At 42.0% G+C, this 19000-nt stretch overlaps 2 protein-coding genes across 2 annotated transcripts; both read left to right on the top strand.

Moving 5' to 3' along the window:
* The first annotated feature begins 453 nt into the window (after positions 1-453).
* Positions 454-7708, top strand: fgf10b (fibroblast growth factor 10b). Its single transcript, XM_022207773.2, has 4 exons — positions 454-843; positions 939-1672; positions 6458-6561; positions 6915-7708. The coding sequence occupies exons 2-4, from the start codon at positions 1228-1230 to the stop codon at positions 7104-7106; spliced, it is 741 nt and encodes a 246-aa protein (XP_022063465.1). The 5' UTR covers positions 454-843; positions 939-1227; the 3' UTR covers positions 7107-7708.
* Positions 7709-10851: 3143 nt separating this feature from the next.
* On the top strand, positions 10852-18723 carry paip1 (poly(A) binding protein interacting protein 1). Its single transcript, XM_022207772.2, has 11 exons — positions 10852-11275; positions 13251-13402; positions 13530-13727; positions 13910-14022; positions 14280-14391; positions 14584-14709; positions 14810-14916; positions 15239-15356; positions 15465-15519; positions 16292-16370; positions 17863-18723. Exons 1-11 carry the CDS (start codon positions 11077-11079, stop codon positions 17948-17950), a joined length of 1347 nt encoding a protein of 448 aa, XP_022063464.1. The 5' UTR covers positions 10852-11076; the 3' UTR covers positions 17951-18723.
* The last annotated feature ends 277 nt before the right edge of the window (positions 18724-19000 follow it).

Here is a 19000-nt window from a genome sequence, read left to right as displayed (position 1 = left end):
AATACTACTAGGTTGCTACTTCCTGCCCTGCAGCATCTGCAGAGATAAGCCCTCATATCACCCACTCTCATAAGTTAGATTTGCTTGTATATAGGCACACACACACACTCAAAAACACACATGCAGAGCAGTACTTGCTCCCATATGTTAGAGGGGAAGTCGAGTAAAGGAGGGAGGGATCAAATAACTAACAGAGTCACACAGCAACACACAAGCATTTTCTGTGATCATTCTTCAGGTGAGGAATTCTCCAAATCAAGGAAAAGGAGGCAAACAACTCTGACTCAATCCTGAGACAGAAAGACCTCCCCAGACCGTTACCTCCATGCTGCACGAAGGTGGAGTCATTTAGGGGAAGAGAGAGAGAGAGAGAGAGAGAGAGAGAGAGAGAGAGAGAGAGAGAGAGAGAGAGAGGGAGGGAGAGATGAGGAGAGAGCGAGAGCAGCAGGGCAACAGAAGACGACAGATGGATTATCTGACATGCGCCTGGATTGACCAACGTTCCTATTTAAGTCTTGAATCCTGTTTTTCCTCCTCAGAGTAAAATCTGAAAATGCTTTCCAGCACATGTGGATTCTAGCAGCTTTCGAACAGGTAGACGGATCGGTGCATAATTTTTTATTTCACTGGAACTAAAGATTTTTGCCGGATTTTTGGCAAACTTTGCGCTTGGATATCAAGAAACTGTATATTTTTTGGATTTTTTTTCTTCTTTTTTTTCCCCTGAAATTGAGCAACTGCCTGGGAATACAAGGGCCAACACTGGAGCAGCCAAGACTAATTGTTAAAATTTCACAAACAATTTAGAAAGAATTAGAAAACACAAGGAGAGTGGAAAAAGAGGTTTGTTACTGGAATGCCCACATATCACATGGTGTTTTGTGTGTTTTCTTTTATGTAATCTTTGTTCATTCAGACTGTTTTCTTTTCCAAAACAGACTTGGACTGCACACTTTCTGATAATCAGCCTAAAAGCCTTTCAACGGTGAAGAAAAGGAACTCGGTGGATATCAGCTCGAAGAGACTTGCAGAACAGTTATTAAATCCTTCAGGGGGAGATTTAAGAATTTCACTCACACACTGAGTAATTTGGACTCTGCAGAGGGACCATCTCACCCAGTCTGGACTGTGGAGGGCTCCCCTCCCTGCCCTCCCAGTCTATCCTCGACCCCAGCAGCATGTCCCAGGCTCTGAGGCTGCCTCTAGTCCTCCTCACAGCACACTACCATGACCAGATGGGCTGCTGGAGGGAGTAAGGCTGCCTCTGCCTCGTCCTGCTCCAGGCCTGGGTTAGGGTCCTGTTTTGGCTCTGGGGTTAACTCCAGACTGCTTAACCCCCTGTCTCTCCCTGTACTGGTCACCCTGGTGGTTTTCTCCCTGTCCTTACCCGAGGCTTCCGGCCACCAGCTCCGCAGAGACAGACTGAGGCTCGCCAACCCGCGAACTCTCAGGGTGCCACAGAACATTTCAGAGACTGAAGTGATCTCTGAACCCAGGGCCACCGGAGGCCCCGCAGGTCGGACCAGGGTAGCGCAGGGGAGGCATGTGCGCAGCTACAACCACCTACAAGGGGACATACGGAGGAGGAAGCTGTTCTCTTTCCAGAAGTTTTTCCTGAGGATTGATAAGAATGGAAATGTCAATGGAACCAAGAGCAAGGATGACCCTCTAAGTAAGTAACGCACTGGGCAGACTAGTGCACAAACACAGGCAAGTCTGACCATATCTGAGGTCTGATTCTCTTGAGTGAATTCAAAAGTTAAAAGTGACTCAAAGTTCATTACCATTTCACATTACCAGTATAAAATCAAGACTTTTAATCTCCACAACCAAAACTTTTGTTCTGTTTTGGCATTACACAGAACAAAAAGCACCTGCTGATTGCTCATTCAGGGAAAATTCTGGCCCATAAAACGACCTCAATGTTTTGGGTTTCCTCATTTAAAAAAATCAGGATTTCAAGCATTAACTCTGCACCAGCACACATATACATAAATTGGATATACAACTTGGCAAAAACATCAATGAAAACCATATTTCTTCATTCTTTTCCACAGACCACCAGCCTGCTCACCAGCTGGCTGTTAATTTGGGAGAAGCATTCCCAATTTGAGTCAGCTTTTTGTTTTAAACCAGACATCCCACTGATATCTCTCCTGTCCAAACACTCAGCACAATGATGGTAGCTCTCAGATGGTTTAAAAAGGAGCAGGAGCAGATAACTTGGCCATTATCAGGCCGTCTTCACAACCCTGGATATACAGCACTGATAACAGCCACAGGAAAACAGGGGACTGGGGGGCAGCGGGGTAGGGGGAGGAGGATATGAATGTCAGTCTCATTGATGGCTTTTTTGACTCTTTCTCCAAGTCTGCTTCTCTCTCACTCACTCTCCCACTCAGATTGCCCTTCTGCCAGCCGGCATCAAGCAAATTACATACCCTCAGTCACAGATCAGACATTTGTTTAAAGCAGTTTGACGTGCTCACTCACAGAAACGTGTCTTTAAAGTGATTACATGTTGTATGTTTCAGTATATCAGTCAGTAAAATAGCGTTCTCATTAGTCTCCCAGCGTTCCCACTGAGCTACGTGTGTGTGCCTATCAGCCAGCAGGCACTCACATGCTCCAGTGGGTGTGTGATCATATAGTAGCCAAAGACGACACATGTGCTCGCTTATTACTGACACACACACACACACACACACACATATATATATATATATATATATATATATATATATATATATACACATCTCCCGCATTGTCACATGCTTCTTTTTTTCCCTCTTTCTCTCTGTTCCTGATCCCCGTAGTCCGGGTATATGGAACCTTTAATGTTCCTCTTGGGAGAGCTAAACCACACATTCAATCAAAGTGACTTAGAGGAAATGGCACGGGGAGGCAGAACGTCAGGGGAGATGTTTGTTTTGACAAGGTCATGACAGAAGCAGCTTTATTTCCTGACCATATTACATAGTGACCCCTTTACATCTGTCTTTGTTAGTAGTTTCTTTTAGGTTGTAAAACCAAAATGGTGCAAGGAAGTCTGACTCAGTTTATCATAGTAGTGGCTGTGTGAAAACACCATGAAGTTTATGTATCTTTGATGAATAATTTACCCCCCTGTCATCTTTTATACTGGCTCACAAAATCACATTTTAAAGGAGTGTGTTGCCTTTTGCAAAAACTCGGTTTGAATTAGCATCGGGGAAGGAGGTGAAAGGGAGATCCTCCAGAGGTACAAGTTCATGAATGACATGGCTGAACATCATTGTGGCCACATCAAAGCTGTGCATCTTCAGTATCAATGGTGGTGCCATCAAAAAGCTGTGTCCTAAGGGGGTCTGGGGACACTGTGTGTGGATTATGTGCCCTCAGATCAGGTTCACAAGGTAAAGGATACTACACAACAGCAGCTTCAGTCTTTCCTCTGGCCCCTGGGGCTAGACATGATCCCAGGACTGACGTCCTTTGTAGACCCTTGATGCTCCCTTGAAGTGACAAAATATCAAGTTTTTTTTTCTTTTACGATGAGCAAAAGCCGGCCAGTCTTTTCCAAAACCAGAAGTCACGATGCAAAGATACACTCGGTTTAAGATTCTGATAGACAAATGTATATATCCATCATACTTTGTCTAGGAGCTGTATGGGGTGTGCAGGCTTTGGTTTTGGGTATTGCCTGTGGCCCTGCAAGGACCCAGCTCACTGTCTGTTAAAGAGCCAGTATCCAGCCTCCCACAGATTTATGGGGATGCCAGTGCAAAACTGTCCCACATGGCTTTCCAACCCGCTGTGAGCCTGTGCTGAGGTTACAGAGAAAAGGGAGGCAGATTATGTTAAAGTCAGCTAAGTAGCTATCTGCATACCTAAGTACGCAATTAAAATATCTATGATTCACAGCTGAGTTCTCTTAAATTTATAGAGAGCTCACAGCTCTGAGTGACTACTGAAATATTGCTGACCCAGTCACTTGGGCAGCGGGTTGGCGGTAAAAGAGTAAAGAGGCTAATTATCCATGTCTGTGATGGTGTGAGAGTGTGAGACTGTCAAGACTCTGTGTTTGTAGAAACACACCAGTTGTGTTTCTGTGCTGCAGGGACCAGGTCAAGACTTTTGCACTTCAGTCAGTGCATATGGCTGTACATGTGTGTGTGTGTGTGTGTGTGTGTGTGTGTGTGTGTGTGTGTGTGTGTGTGTGTGTGTGTGTGTGTGTGTGTGTGTGTGTGTGTGTGTGTGTGTGTAAGTGTGCATCTCAGCACACATTCATCTCCTTTAATCAAAGCAGTGGCCTTTTGCATGGTAAAACACAGATGGTGCTCTTATGGAGGTCTGAGGAGGGAGATGTATAGCTTTTCTCAGAGGTGGGGAAAAGGCTGGATCTCCCTTCTATGTAAATATACTCAGTGTGGTCCTTATCAAGTGTTATTACCATATATCCTGATTTACGCCTCTCTCCACACCATTTTTCTGGATGGGAACGGCAACAATGGAAATTTAAATTCCGACTTATCTATCCAGATGTTGTTTTGTGCAGACCAGAACATCTATTTAAAAAAACTGCCATAGCAGGAGTGAGAAAGAATAACATTGTAAGCTGCAAAACACATGCTTTTTGGCATCCCACTGTGGAAAAACCGCCTTTAATTCTCACTGGCATCATGCGCCTCCATTCCACAACCGACGCACCATTTACCATTGTAACTCCAAACAGAGCATAGCAAATAAGCCACACATTAGGAAAAAGCAACCAGCGTGTTGAAGAAAAACTGCTGTCTCTCCACTTCAACAGCTGCACCTGGCTGGCACACGTTAGGCCACATTTTGCATATGGGAGCTTTAAAATGTGCCCCATACAAAGCAAATGTTTATGGCATAATGTTGTAATGTGGAGAGAGTCACATGAAGAGTGTATTTTGTGTTGTGTGAATCAAGCTGACTATTCAGCAGAGAACAGTGAATGGAAGTTTTCAAGTTCTGTGCAAGTGCCCATTCACCTGCTGCAACATTAACTGTGTGTGTGTGTGTGTGTGTGTGTGTGTGTGTGTGTGTGTGTGTGTGTGTGTGTGTGTGTGTGTGTGTGTGTGTGTGCCAGTGAGAGAGAGAGAGTGCATTAGTGCGTGTCCATGTGCATGTGTGTATATACAACCTGTCTCGCCCCTGCCTCCGGTGGCTGACTTTGATCAGTGATCATTACAGCCTTTCTAATCCTCACTCCACCCCCAGTCTCACTGTCATGGCTCCTCTGTCCTCCTCTGTTCTCCTTCCTTTCATCCCTCCCATGTTTACAGAGCAGCCAGAGACTGCCATAGATTGTCTTACATCCTCACTCCATACCCGACATCCGATCCCATACAGAAACCATCTCCTCTCAGATCTTCAATGGCCGTTGTGTCACAGTCCCCACCACCGCCTTGCAGCCTCAGACCTCACTGCCCCGAGGTGCCACTGTTTGAACTAGAAACTGATACAGTCAAGACCTCACGGATGAGGACTGAAGCTTCTGTATATTTAAGAGAGGGATTGTTCTTTGGGGGCACACCTGCGTCCTCCGCTGTCCACTCATGTACAGCGCTGGCAACCCCAGAGGCCCCCCAGCTACTGGAGTGGGTCTGAAGGTAGAGCAGGGTGCCACACAAACAGTCATCAGACAGAGGAGGAGCTGCTGACCTGATCAAAGGATGTCGTCGACTCTGGAGTTCACGCCCCCACGCTGAAGTGTGTGTCTGTGTGTGCATTCACATATGTGTGCTTATTGGGATACAATAACGACAGCTCAGAGGAAGAAGAGAAAGGAAGTCAGGGAGGGCGGCATGAAATCAAACATGCCATGGGAACCAGTGGGGTTCACTTACACACACACCGGGATAAGACGAGACAAGTGGGTTCTGTGGTCAAAGGACACATTAGGAAGTTATATCTCTCCGACCTCTGATACTGAGACCACACAAATAACCACAGCTGTCTGTAGCAAAAACACGCCCTTGTTAACTGAGGTTTAAATTAACCCCTCTAATAGCCTACGAGATACCTGAATTATTTGTATAGGGGACTTGGAAACCCGAAATACCAAACAGAACGTAAACAACCTCAAAATCTCCATGGAATCCACCTATTAATTTTAAACTAAAAGACCTGCACAGCTGGAATCTGTTACACAGGTGTAGGCTGTAAAGTAACTTTATAATATCACAGAAATGATGAATGTGCTCAGGAATAATTGCAGCCTTACTCAGAATTCCCACACATTCCCACATGCAAATGCAATGTCTCTCACCATTATACTAATGTCTGTAAGAGTTTGTGTGGTTCTCCCAGTCTCACATGTTCTTCTGCACTCTTATTTACAACAACTAAGAGTCAAGACAGCAAATATTCACTGATGACTGCAGGGATTTTATGCTTTTTCTGAATGGCAACACATACTGATGTATCCTTCTTTTTGCTTAAATCCTAGGTATTCTGGAAATCACATCAGTGGATGTGGGAGTGGTGGCCATCAAAGGCCTGAACAGCAACTACTATCTGGCTATCAGCAGGAAGGGAGAGCTGTACGGAGCGGTTAGTATCCGAGTCAGAGGTCAATCTGGATGCTCCAGAGAGACAGATAGTGTTAGATTCTTCAGTCCTTATCAAAGGATGCCTTATCTTTACTTCTCTAGCTGCCGGGTTAAGTCTGAATCACAACCAGGCCAGTGCACACATGGGAACCTCTAGCAGAGCTATGCAATTTTCAAAGTGTACTCTAGTTCCTCCACGAGCACACAAAGCAAAGCATGCAGTATAGATTGAGGAGTAGTAAATGGTACCATGCACGACCACAATGGATTTGCACAAGAAAATGATCTGTGTTTTGCCTTAACCTCACACGTCGGGGTTAAAACACTGAAACCTGATATATGTTGTTTTTGCAGAGAGAGTTTGGCGTCGACTGCACCCTGAAGGAGCGGATTGAAGAGAACGGCTACAACACATACGCATCGGCCGAATGGAGGAACAAGAAGCGTCAGATGTTTGTGGGTCTTAACGTCCACGGGAAGCCGATGAGGGGAAAGAAAACCCGCAGGAAGAACATGGCAACACACTTCCTCCCAATCATGGTATGAACTGGAGAACTCACCTAGTTGAGGGAGAATACGTAGCACTGGACAGAGAGGTTTTCATTGCTGAGAAGCTGTAAAACAAAAGACTCTAATTGAGAAATCTCTCATTTGGAAAAAGGGAACCAACACTGTCACACAAAGAAGCGGTCTCTGCTCCTGACTTTAACTGAGATCATGCATTTTTATTTGTTGGGAGCAGGTAATATCTGTGTTTTCAGGGGTGCAGAATGCAACGTTTATTTTTTTCTGTGCCAAACAGTCTGCAGCTGGAGTATGTGTGTAATGTGGACAACACAGAAGATACTGTCCTAGCTAATGAACTGTAGTGGATGCAGAAGTATCTTAAGACGTTATTTATAATCCATATTCTCCGGTGAGACACATTAAAGAGGAGGGTCAGTCAGTTTATCATGACAGCATTAAATAATAGAGAATACAACACATTTTAAACAACTGTTTGATACTTAACCACTGTGTTTTGACTGAATTTTAATGATTTATTTATTTTGTGAAATATTTAACTGGAGGGGAACACAAGCAAAGCTTTGCGTTATTTACTTTTTATAGGAATGCTATTATGTGAAAATAAATTTTCTCCTCTACAACATGGTGGTAGTTCTTCCTTCATGCATCAAGCACTGAGAGAACTGCAGGAAAAAGAGTGCATTTTAGCATAAGTGCAGAGAAACTCTGGTGAATGTTCAGGTCATGGTCTCTCCTTATCTGGCTGTCTGAGGTAGGAAAGGGACAAAAGGCAACCATTAATGCCTAGCCAGATATTCCATGTGGCAACCATTGCACTAATGATTAGTTCCCAAACAAACGGGAAACATACAAGACCGACCACAACAAAATGGGAGGGAGGCAGCTTCCTTGGTATGGCCTGTAGATGCTGACATCATTTCCTAAGATCTCCCCATTACTGTGGAATTGCTGCAACATTCCCCCGATCGCTGGAGGTAGATATCTGCTGAAGCACCTGCTTATAATACTGTCCAAAAAAAATCTAATTATGAAACAGTTTTGTCATGTAGGTTTGCATCAGTGCTGCCTACGGGTTCATGGAAGAGGATCTAAATGTGTGTGAGGGAGGAAAGAGAGATATGACCTGTGCCTGACCACCCACTTCCCTCAGTAATCATCTGCAAACGCACTAATCAATGACAGCTGCGTTGATGCCAGATCAAAAGACTGTGGGGAGAACATTAACACCACAGGCTTCCGGGCCTCATGTTCTCTTATCCTGCCTTTTAGAACATCTATCTGGAGACAGGCATGAAAAACTGGGAGACCGTTGGATGAGAGGAGGCGTGTAAAAGGCAGTGGGCATTGTCTTCGCTCCCAAATTCATCCAAGTTGATCCTGTGACTCCAGATTTGAAGGAGAGAAAATAACAAAAGCAATCTGCGCTTTAATAATCCAGAGTGCGGGAAAAGAATTTCCTTAAAGCTACAGTATATTGTCCTTAATGATCACCGTGACGAATGATTAAAACTGAGGAATGCTGCAGTACATTCCACCATGACAGTCAGGGCCGATAGCAACATGTGGAGCGTTATTTCATGATCATCTCTGCACCTTACGTACCACTGTCTATTACATTTTCTCTGCTCCTGTAAGTAACTGCTAAATATGGTGTGACTGGTGCACCTCTGAGGCCAGACTCACAGTAGCGTCCCAAGGATAAATCTGTAGGCGTCACCTAAGAAGAAAGACCTGGAAACTCAACAAGTTCTGAACGAATTTAGATCTAAATATTTAGATGTCTTTGTAAAGTGTTTAAAGGAAGTCTATATTTAATTGAATACTATTTCCTATTACGAACTAAACACTGAACACACACTCGGAAGGCTAATTTGGTTCCTGGTATGAAACTACACCACATACAGTAGCTCTGTATTTTCCTCCTTGATTCGCTTTTAATTGCTCTGTATGTGTAGATAATGATACACACAATAAATTAACAGGGATATAAGCTACATAAAATGTACTGCTGACACCACACACACTCACACATGCACAGACACACACCAATCCAAGTCAGTTGTCATCTTCTGCATTCCCGATACTTGTGAATGTTTGAACTCCCTCCAAGACACTGGCAAGGGGGGCAAAAACAGCAATAACACAAAATAGGTGCAGTAATCTTTCATCAAAGCGGGTCTCTGCATTTCTGGCACGGGAATTCTCTGTGGCATAATGTGATCCAGCTTTGGGAAACAAGTGGAAAATGACTGGAGGCTAAAACAACTAATGAATACTTACACTGAGATGTCTGGTGCAACACATGCTTCGTAGTGGGCAGCTACTGGGTGAGCTTGGGGAGAGAGGCATTTCTGGGAGGGTTTCACCGGTCCACGGCGTTTTCTGGCGTGGATAAATACGGGTCTGACATCCAATCCTTGGTGCTTAGGAAAATATGTTACATCAATATGAGGTCCATCAGTACATGTTCATGTAATGCAGACAACCACCGCTTAAACCCACAAACAAAGCAGTAGCTTACGCTGCAGACAGAGGTCATGTCCTCAGTATTTATTCAGGGAATTTAGTAGCTTTAACAACCTGAGCCTGAGTTTACATAGAATGACATGTTAAGACGTCTTTCTTTAAACGTGATTGTGACTAAGGGCAAAAACTCACCTGATTAAACAAACAGGCTGTACAGTATTTATAAGTATGTAAGTGATTTACTGATTCTAGGAAACAGTATTTAGACCTCCCGACAGGAGGAAGAAAAATAAACTAATCAATAATATGTGAGTTTGATTTACAAATTTGTCATCGGGGGTGTCGTTTTCTATGGGAAATTCACCTATTAATTGAGATTTTCAGTGAATCCTAAAAAAACCAAAGCAAAAAAACATGGAATGAATACAGAAGGACACAACACTTAAAAAGACTCAAATGGTCTTGAAAAATAAAATATGTAAAATAAAATAAAGTACAATAACTTATAAAATGCAAACCCCACCACCGGTGTGTGAGTGTATATGTGAGGAAAGTAAAGAGAAACACATTGTAAAGTGTTACAAAGCACTATACAAGTGTGGACCTTCTGCTATTTTCCATTCCTCTGACCACTTAATATTTTATTGAAAAAAACTCCACAAACAAACCCAAAAGCCTTGCTTAAATCATGTGCATTGGTGATTTGTCAAAAATCAGAACCACTAATGCACCATGGGCATGTATGTAGTTTACATACACATAAAAAGTACCTTGTCCAAACAAAATCTCTGCATTTTTGTGACTTTATTTATCCAGTTGAAGTAAGAAAACAAAAGAACCAAAAATCCTGACTTGTGTTGCTTCATTTGCTCAGGCAAAAACCTACAGGGGCCTACAGGTGCAAGTACACCATGACACATATATATTTAAAAATGTATAAACAGATAAAACAAACAATAAACTAATCAGAAAAAATGAAACACAGATAAACTAAACTGAATAAACAACAAAGAAATAAATATATTCTAGTCAAACAGTGAAACGAATTGTAATCCTAATAAATAGGTCCTACATCATGAACAAAGGGTTTCTACGGATAATGAAATATGGAGGCTTATTTCTATATTGTCATAAATATATGTATTTGCTTCATTGTTTATTTAAGTGAATAAAAACAACAATCTTATCACCACTGATGATGCCATGCTGTTTTCATTTTTGTGCTGCTGCGCTTCCCCTCCGCGCCACTAGAGGACGAACGCTTAATTTTGATATCAAACATTGTCAGTGACAGTAAGTTTGTTGTTAAAGGAAGTAGCCCAAAAAGTTGTGTTGCGTTAAACACCGTGATACCCAGCCGATCGGGAAAAGGCCACCATGAAAGAGAGATAGGGCGTGTTGTACTGCGATCAAACACAATCAGTTACCGCCAAACGAAACAGAAAGCGGTGGAGACGTTGAGCGGCGTTTCTCCATCGTTTTCAGATGCTGTTTTGAGAGTCGAGGGTGACAGCGAGCAGTCATGAACGACAATTTCGACCGAGCACCCGGAGCGGGGAGGACCCGTAATCTTCCAGCAGACCCTGGGTTCGGTGGTGGCACCGGAGACGCTGACTCCAAAACGACGCTTTTCAACCAAAGGGAGCCGCTGAGGCAGCCGCGGACATCCCCGCCTTTCGCCGAGAACAACGTTGGCTCGACCATCGACATGGGCGCTGGAGGTAGGAGGTTGCCGAGCTGCTAGCGTCAACAGCCAGTTAGCTGCTTTCAGATTCGGTTCTGTGTCCGTGTCGCCGGCTGACATGGTGAAAAAAGGTCACAGTTGGGTTCACCTGTATTTACAGTTAAAATTTCATCCCTCTGACATTTCCTCTGTGAAGCGTCGGGGGTTTAACCCAGGCTAAATCTGGCCATTATCTAGCTCGCTGCTAAATACAAGATAGCCTTAGCATTTTGGCGTTGCGACATGCACTTGTTGGATTGTTATTTCATGTGGGCTAATGCTGCATCTAAATAAAGACCCCACTCAGATGTCACATAGTTGGCTACCTGTGAGTCACGGGTGAGGCTGTATCTTCCAGATGAAATTTGTGCCTGCAGAGCTAACATTTGCTACAGCTAATCTGGCTTTACGTTGAACCTGCAGCACAGGGCAAAGAGGAAGAAACCGTTTCCCTTTAAAATCTGATCAAATTGGTCATGTTAGGGAGTAGGGCAGAAAAGTGGTAAAAACAGAGTTAATTTGTTATTCCTTGGGTAAAACTGCACTTAAATGAATCCAGTGTTTGCATGATAAGAAGGTCTGTTGTGATCTTTTGCATAAAGACTGTGTACTTATGTTAGTCAAAACCACGTGATTCAATAACCTGTATCGACCGGTTGTAAAAGTGTCTCAAAAGTAAATTAGTACATCAGTATGAGACGAAATTGGGATTTGCATCGTGTAAACCTTTTGCTCCAGGACTACAGTTCACAGCCAGCACAATCCACTACTAATTTCTGAGATGTCAGCCAACCAGTCACAGGGATTGCCCCATAAGGTTGACATGCTCTGTCTCCTAGCTGCCCTTTCAGTGTGAATCCCCAGTAGTTTCTGGGCATGTTAAATCCTGAATATCTATGGAAACAGCACAACCATGGCTAGAAGTAGAGATAACTAAGTAATATATGTGCAATATGACACAATTATAAAGGTGAAATGATAAAAAAGTTGAATTTCTTCAGTTATTTATTTTAGCAATATTTGAAGAAACTTACAATCCTTATGTACCGCTTTTTTCTAAATGCACACAGGTGTTACCAAACCTGACAAAAATTGTGCTTACACATACTATAGATGCTTTACTACTTGCATTTTTACAACCTCTGCATACCAGGTGCTTTTCACACTACTCTGCACGTCAACACTAGAAAGACATTTGACCTGACTGAATGAATCCTCTAGCAACTTGCTGACAATGTGTCCTACTCTGTGCTGTTTTGTATTTTTGAACTCAACTAACATTCATTTCTCATGTGGACGGTTTCTATTTTATAAACATTACAGTATAGTGGTGTGCACTGTTGTGTTCCATTCATGGTGGATGTCTGTCGTGCTATGCCTTAGATTGCTTGTTGTTTTTTGTTTTTTTTTCATTCTTTGTGCTCACACTGCAGACAATTTCCCTCCAGGTTAAAGTCAGTCAGAATTTTCTTTGTGCCATCAAAAATCTTGCAAAATCTGAATCCAACAATGACCCGATCCTACCAAGAACCCAGTTTTGTGTGTTTATTCAGAGATTTGTGTAGTTCATTTCTTTGTGCGGTGACTGTCTTGTTGAACAAAAGCTGTTAAAAATATATCAGAGTGCTACAACATTGTGCTAGATAAATTAACTCATTACCATGAACTAAGGAACTGCAGTTTGTTTTGGTCAATCCCACATGTGTCGTCCTGCTTCTATAAATACTCACCCCCTGGTTTTAAATACTCCTAGTATTTGCTCATATCTCCTAACATTTGCTCATAATTACTGGGGCTGAGCCTGCTTTAAAAAGAAAATGCATATCTGTGACCCAATTTTTTTAAAATTATGATATCATATATAAATAATATTATATTTTTTTTGCTAGGAAGTGTGACAGAAACTAAATAACAGACTCTTGACTTATATAGATATATATCGCAATTGCCTAAAGACATGCTTCTTCTTCCAGACTTTAGAAGACAAAGCAAACCCCAACAAAGTGCAAATGCCAGCAATACGTCTGCCTCCAGAGGGTTTCACGATGTGGACTCCTTGGTAAAGTCATCCAAGCTTTCAGCGAGTGCTCCAGAGTTTGTCCCCGGTGGAATTAACCAATACGAAGTGAGAGGGATTTTTACACCATCACCACTACATTTTATAGTAATGTTTTGCTTGAAGTTCTGCTTTTAGTGCTGGATTTTTTTGTTTGTTTATCTTTTCACAATTCAACTGTGATTTTTTTGTACAGGATCCCACCTGTTATGATGACGGTGAAAGGTATTACGGTGAAGCAACATTAGCCGATATGGTCACAGACTTCCTTGGACACCTGAGCTCCTCACCAGGCTCCTTTGAGTCGGAAATTGATTGCATCACTGCAGTTCTCAATGACTGGGTTACTACTGAAGAGTCGCTGAAGGAGCTGGTGGAGCTGATCTATACACAGGTTGGGAGATGCATATTATAGTCCCAAATTTAACTGCTTTCAGAAATCTCAGATGCTATGATTTCGACCTGGCCCTGCCTCAACACAGCATTCACATTAAATATAAATAAAAATATTCATCTGACAAAACCCACATTTTTACAAGGTACCCCACTGATTATTACGTTTTGTTTCCATTTCAGTCGACTGCCATTCCAAACTTCTCTTACACTGGTGCCAGGCTTTGTAACTATCTGTCGCATCACCTCACCATCAGCCCGCCAAATGGCAACTTCCGTCAGCTGCTCCTGCAGAGGTAATTTTATTTCCATTTTCACTGAGTTTTATGTGTGTTTATATCCGATTCAGATTCGATTTTTTTTGTAGCAATTCGACTCTTGAAGTGGATGAGATAGAAGCAATAGAAGATGTTGGTATTTCACAAGCAGAATTAGGACTTCAAATGTGAATACAGTCTGACTGAATCTAAATGTAAGGCCTAATAAATAGAGGAGCTAAAATGCACAGCAGTAGAATATGCCATTGTTGAGATTGCTGTTTAATTTGCTGTAGATGTCGAAAAGAGTATGAACAAAGGGATGTAGCCGTTCAAGGAGACACAGACACTCAAAAGAAATTCCACTCCTTCGTGCTGTTTTTGGGAGAGCTCTATCTTCATCTGGAGGTAAGAGGCTGCACTTATTCTCTGCTGGTGTGTGTAAGGTTTTCTTTCAGGCGTTGTCACTACAAACGTAGCTATACTAATGTACCTACACAGTTTCATAGTCATATATAAAGGAAATTCATATATTGTGGATCTCGTGAAAAAACAGCCAGCTCTGGACGTTTAAGCTGCCAACGGTGTGAATGTTTTTAGATAAAAAGTGGAAAAGGACCTCCGAAACGAGCAGATATCCTCCTCAGTGGTCTGAAAGATCTGATGAACAGTCTGTTCTCCAACCCTGTGGATGCAAATCTCATCTGCGCTGTCAAACTTCTCAAGGTGTCAGAAATCCCTCACATATGTCCATGATTTGCATTCAGCATTTTCTAGGTATTTCTGATAGTAAGGGAGGAAATGAGAATGTGTTTTGAATTTGCAGTTGACAGGGTCTGTCCTGGATGACGCGTGGAAAGAGAGTGGAAAGGCAGACATGGAAGAGCTGATCCAAAGAATAGAAACTATTCTACTGGATGCTACCTGCAGCAGGTCTGTATATCAGGATGCTGCTCAGTGCTTATTCTCAAGCCAAAGTCAGATTCATAACGACAAGCGTAGTTGCACTGAATGATCGTGCGTGGCATTGTTGAGCACACAGTCATTCATTATCGGAAAGCTTTGAACGAAAATCTCTTGTGTGTAAATAATTCAGGTATAAACATTTTTTTGGTGAGATATTTCGTTGTCAAAGATTTCCAAACAACTGGGATGAAACTGATGCCTACTGACATACGTGGAGGTTTAACTTTATTAACATACACAGACAGCGCCAGTGTCATGAATGAGTAACACTTTATTTTTTTCTTTACAGAGATGTGAGGCAGATGCTGCTGAAACTAGTGGAGCTGAGATCCAGTGACTGGGGCAGAGTTCGTGCTGCTGCAGCTGCCAGCAACGCCACTCCAGAAAATGACCCCAACTACTTCATGGTCAGTGAGGGCTGTGCCGTACGCCCAGTTTTCCTGTATCTTTTTCAATGTACATCTTTCACTGTCTGCGCTTTTCTGTTTTGCATGTTTTTTTACCCCCCCTCTTAGAATGAACCTACGTTCTACACAGAAGACGGCACTCCTTTTACAGCAGCAGACCCAGGTGAGCCTATGTATGCTCATCCATGCTACAGCAGCGTGTGTTTTCTGTACGGTTTATGCGTAGTGATGAAAATGCTTCAAGACTTACACAATGCATTTTTCATTTTTTCATGATTACTGTGGTTGTCCAATTCTGTTATTACATGCAGTTATATATAGCAGTGATATACCACTTATAATTTGCTTTATAAATAGCATTCTAAGCCATGCTCCCTTGTCTTACAGTGTTTTTATCAGAACATGAATCCTTTTCAATATCTTTGTTGTGATCTTTGTGAATAGTGTACTGTTGTTAAGTAAATGCATATGGCAATAATTTAAAGGCAGATATTTGCAAATTGTCATATATATATATATATATATATATGTGCACAATTTTAATTTAAAATAGGCTCTTGTTTTAATACTAGGCTGAAATTCTAAATACAGTGAGTGTTGATAGAAATAGACTCTCGTGTGTATGCGTTGTTGGTACTGCTTATAGAAATGTTCTGTGATTTTTAAATGGCAACATGAAACCAACTAAAAAGTACAGAATATGCCAGTGAAGCAACAGGATAGACCTTTTCACATTGTATCGTTATTGTTGATAGAAATAATTGTTCTAAACACTTTGACTTGACTCGCCTGTACTGTCCTCAACCATGCTGTTCTGTGTGGCTTTTAAATGTCAGAGAAAAGCCGTCCACTACCACTCTAAATGGAAATGTATTCATGTTCCAGTCTCTCGCTCTCTCTCTCGTGCCTGAATGTTCGTATTTCCGGTTTTACAGAATATGCTGAAAAATACCAAGAGATCCTGGACAGGCAGGACTATTTCCATGATATTTACGGAGAAAATGGAAATGAAGTGTAAGTACACACTGTTAATATACAAAATGACAGTAAACAGGCCTTATTTAATAGTTTTGGTCACTTATTTTACGTGTTGATTTATTGATGTCTTCTGCTCTGGTTATATTACATATGACTAATCAAATGTGCCTGGTAATAACATATACATAATACCTTGTTTCAGTGCTGCTCGTATTTTGTGGCAGCTACATTAATACTCAGTAATACTAGGGCTTGTTGTCTAGCATTAGTTGAGGCAGCTTATTCAATACAGTTGTACATCCAGTGGCCTTTCAGATGTCAGTATGGTTTAAACACTTCCTTCCGTCTGGCTCAAAACAACTATATTGGTTACGTTGGTAAAGTGTCGATAGCTGCAAACAGAGATGCTTATAAAACATCCATTTAATAACCCCCTCACTGCCTGTCACAGCAAAACAAAACACTCCTTGTGGTGAAAATCAAGTTTTTACCTTGATAACATGCCCGTATGGTGTTTCTTATCTTGTCAGTTAACACAATGGCTGATCATTTCCATTTTTAAAACCACAACGGTACTGATGGACGCCTTAACAATTCAAATTCCAGAACTTCATACATACGAAACCGGAGTAACCAATCCGGTCAACTTGCAGGGTGGGACTTTGCGCAACTTCATTCCTCTTAAGAATCGATTTCTGGGTTGAACATGTTTGATTAAATTGCTCCTAAATATAAAAACGTTTTGTTGTGCGGCTTTATAGCATTTAAGCAAAGTCATAGAAGAGCTGTTGTTCTCAGCTACAGCGGATGGATACAGGTAGGGATTTTATAGATTGACATTTTCTAGAGGAAGTACCAATGTAGAGGCATACACCATTTGAAGGCAGGACGCAATTACTTCCATGGAAAAAAAAAACTTCAAAGCATTTAACTTTGATGCACAGAAGGACTTTTTCGGGGTTTAATCGATGACTGCAGAGACACTCGGAGATTTCTGAGTAAGAAACGTATACATTTATTCATATTTTGCACGTTTTAAACTTGAAGTTAAAGTGATGTCTTGGGATAATTTCGCTGTTCCCATTTTATTCATTATGTCATATTGCATATAAGAACTCCTCACATGTTCCGGTTATTTTCTTTGCTGTGAATCATCGATTCATTGTTTTACTCTCATCACAAACTGTACAAGTTCACCAGTGCCCCACGTGCAAGCGCACCTTTGGTCATGTGATCGCACGGTAATTTCACCAGGCTAGTCACATGACCACCACTGACCCGTGGGCCCCTGAGCTCGGCGAATGTGTATGACCGGCCCACAATGCAACAGGGTCGACCAGCGCCTCAGATTCAGTTTAGTCAGCAGTTGGGTGTGAAAGAGGGCTTAACTCGCTCCTGTCTTTCTCAGAACTGTGTGCGTCTGTAAGCTTGTGTTTTTGTGTGCGTTCCAATGGCAGTTACTTCCACATATTGTAGGTGACAAGATCTGAAAAGTAACACGAGTGCTTCTAAATCGCTGTCTCCACAGATACGACTTTGAAGATGAGATGGAGCCCGAGATAGAAGAAGCATTTGAGAGTTTTTGTTTGGAATCGGAAAGGAAACGACAACAATGACGTGAGAGTCCAAATGTGTGGCGCTCATCAGACACATACTGTGCTTTTCCCTCTCAGCTCACTGGAATGTTGAAGAGCAAAGGAAACTAGCAACTTTTATTTTACCGCAGACAAGCATTTTAATAAAAAGAGCTGTTCATAGTTGCACTTCTGACACTTTTTTTCGGTCAGCGTTGATTAGAAAATGGGGACAATCAATGGGATAACGGTTCAAAATGTTGAGGTATTCAAACCTTTTTCACATGGAAGTTTTCTTTTTGTTATTTGAAACTTCTTACGAAACCTCTTTACGCTTCAACTAAATGCCAAGAAGGAAATGGTGTGCTGTGGATTTTGTAGTTATTTTCTTAAAGACGGATACGTTCAATTACATGTGTGCATAATTGGTCACATACTAAGGAATGCCCCATGCAGAAAGTAGAAGGCCAGAAAAACAAGGAAACATTCTCATAGAGGGAACATCTTTATGTAAAACGCACTGTGGATGTGTGAGTTTGTTCTTTTACTACATACATGCAGTGCATATATCTCCTTCATCGCATCTGACAATGCAATGCGTCCAAATCTGGCTTATTTCTTGAATATTTTTTAAATATGTACACATCTTGCAGGTCAGGGTGACCAAACTCAACTGCAAAACCCGTTGTTATCCCAAGACTAAGAGACTGTTTACCAGAACTTCATGGATCCCATAAAAAGGAATGTTGTTTTATAGTTTGTAAATATTATTATTTATAGTTTTGTTTGCCTGCAATAAATTCTTTATAATGTGATCTGTATTTTCTTGATTTTTTTTTTTTTGTTTGTTTGTGTGAGAGCACGAGAGAGAGCCTTTGTTGTTATTGCGGGGCGGCATTAATGGGTAGAGTGGCAGTCTTGGGTTGGAGGGTTGCCGGGTCGGTCCTTGGCCCGGAGAGCTCGTGTCGAGGTGTCGAACCCCTAATTGCTCCTGGTGAGTCGTGGTTAGCGCCATGCATGGCAGCTTCCGCCATCAGTGTGTGAATGGGTGAATGTGACGTATCTTGTAAAGCGCTTTGGGTATCTTTCAGA

This window comes from Acanthochromis polyacanthus, chromosome 7, assembly GCF_021347895.1.
Source record: "Acanthochromis polyacanthus isolate Apoly-LR-REF ecotype Palm Island chromosome 7, KAUST_Apoly_ChrSc, whole genome shotgun sequence".
Classification (NCBI taxonomy): Eukaryota; Metazoa; Chordata; class Actinopteri; family Pomacentridae; genus Acanthochromis; species Acanthochromis polyacanthus.
This window is presented reverse-complemented; position numbering and strand designations above follow the sequence as displayed.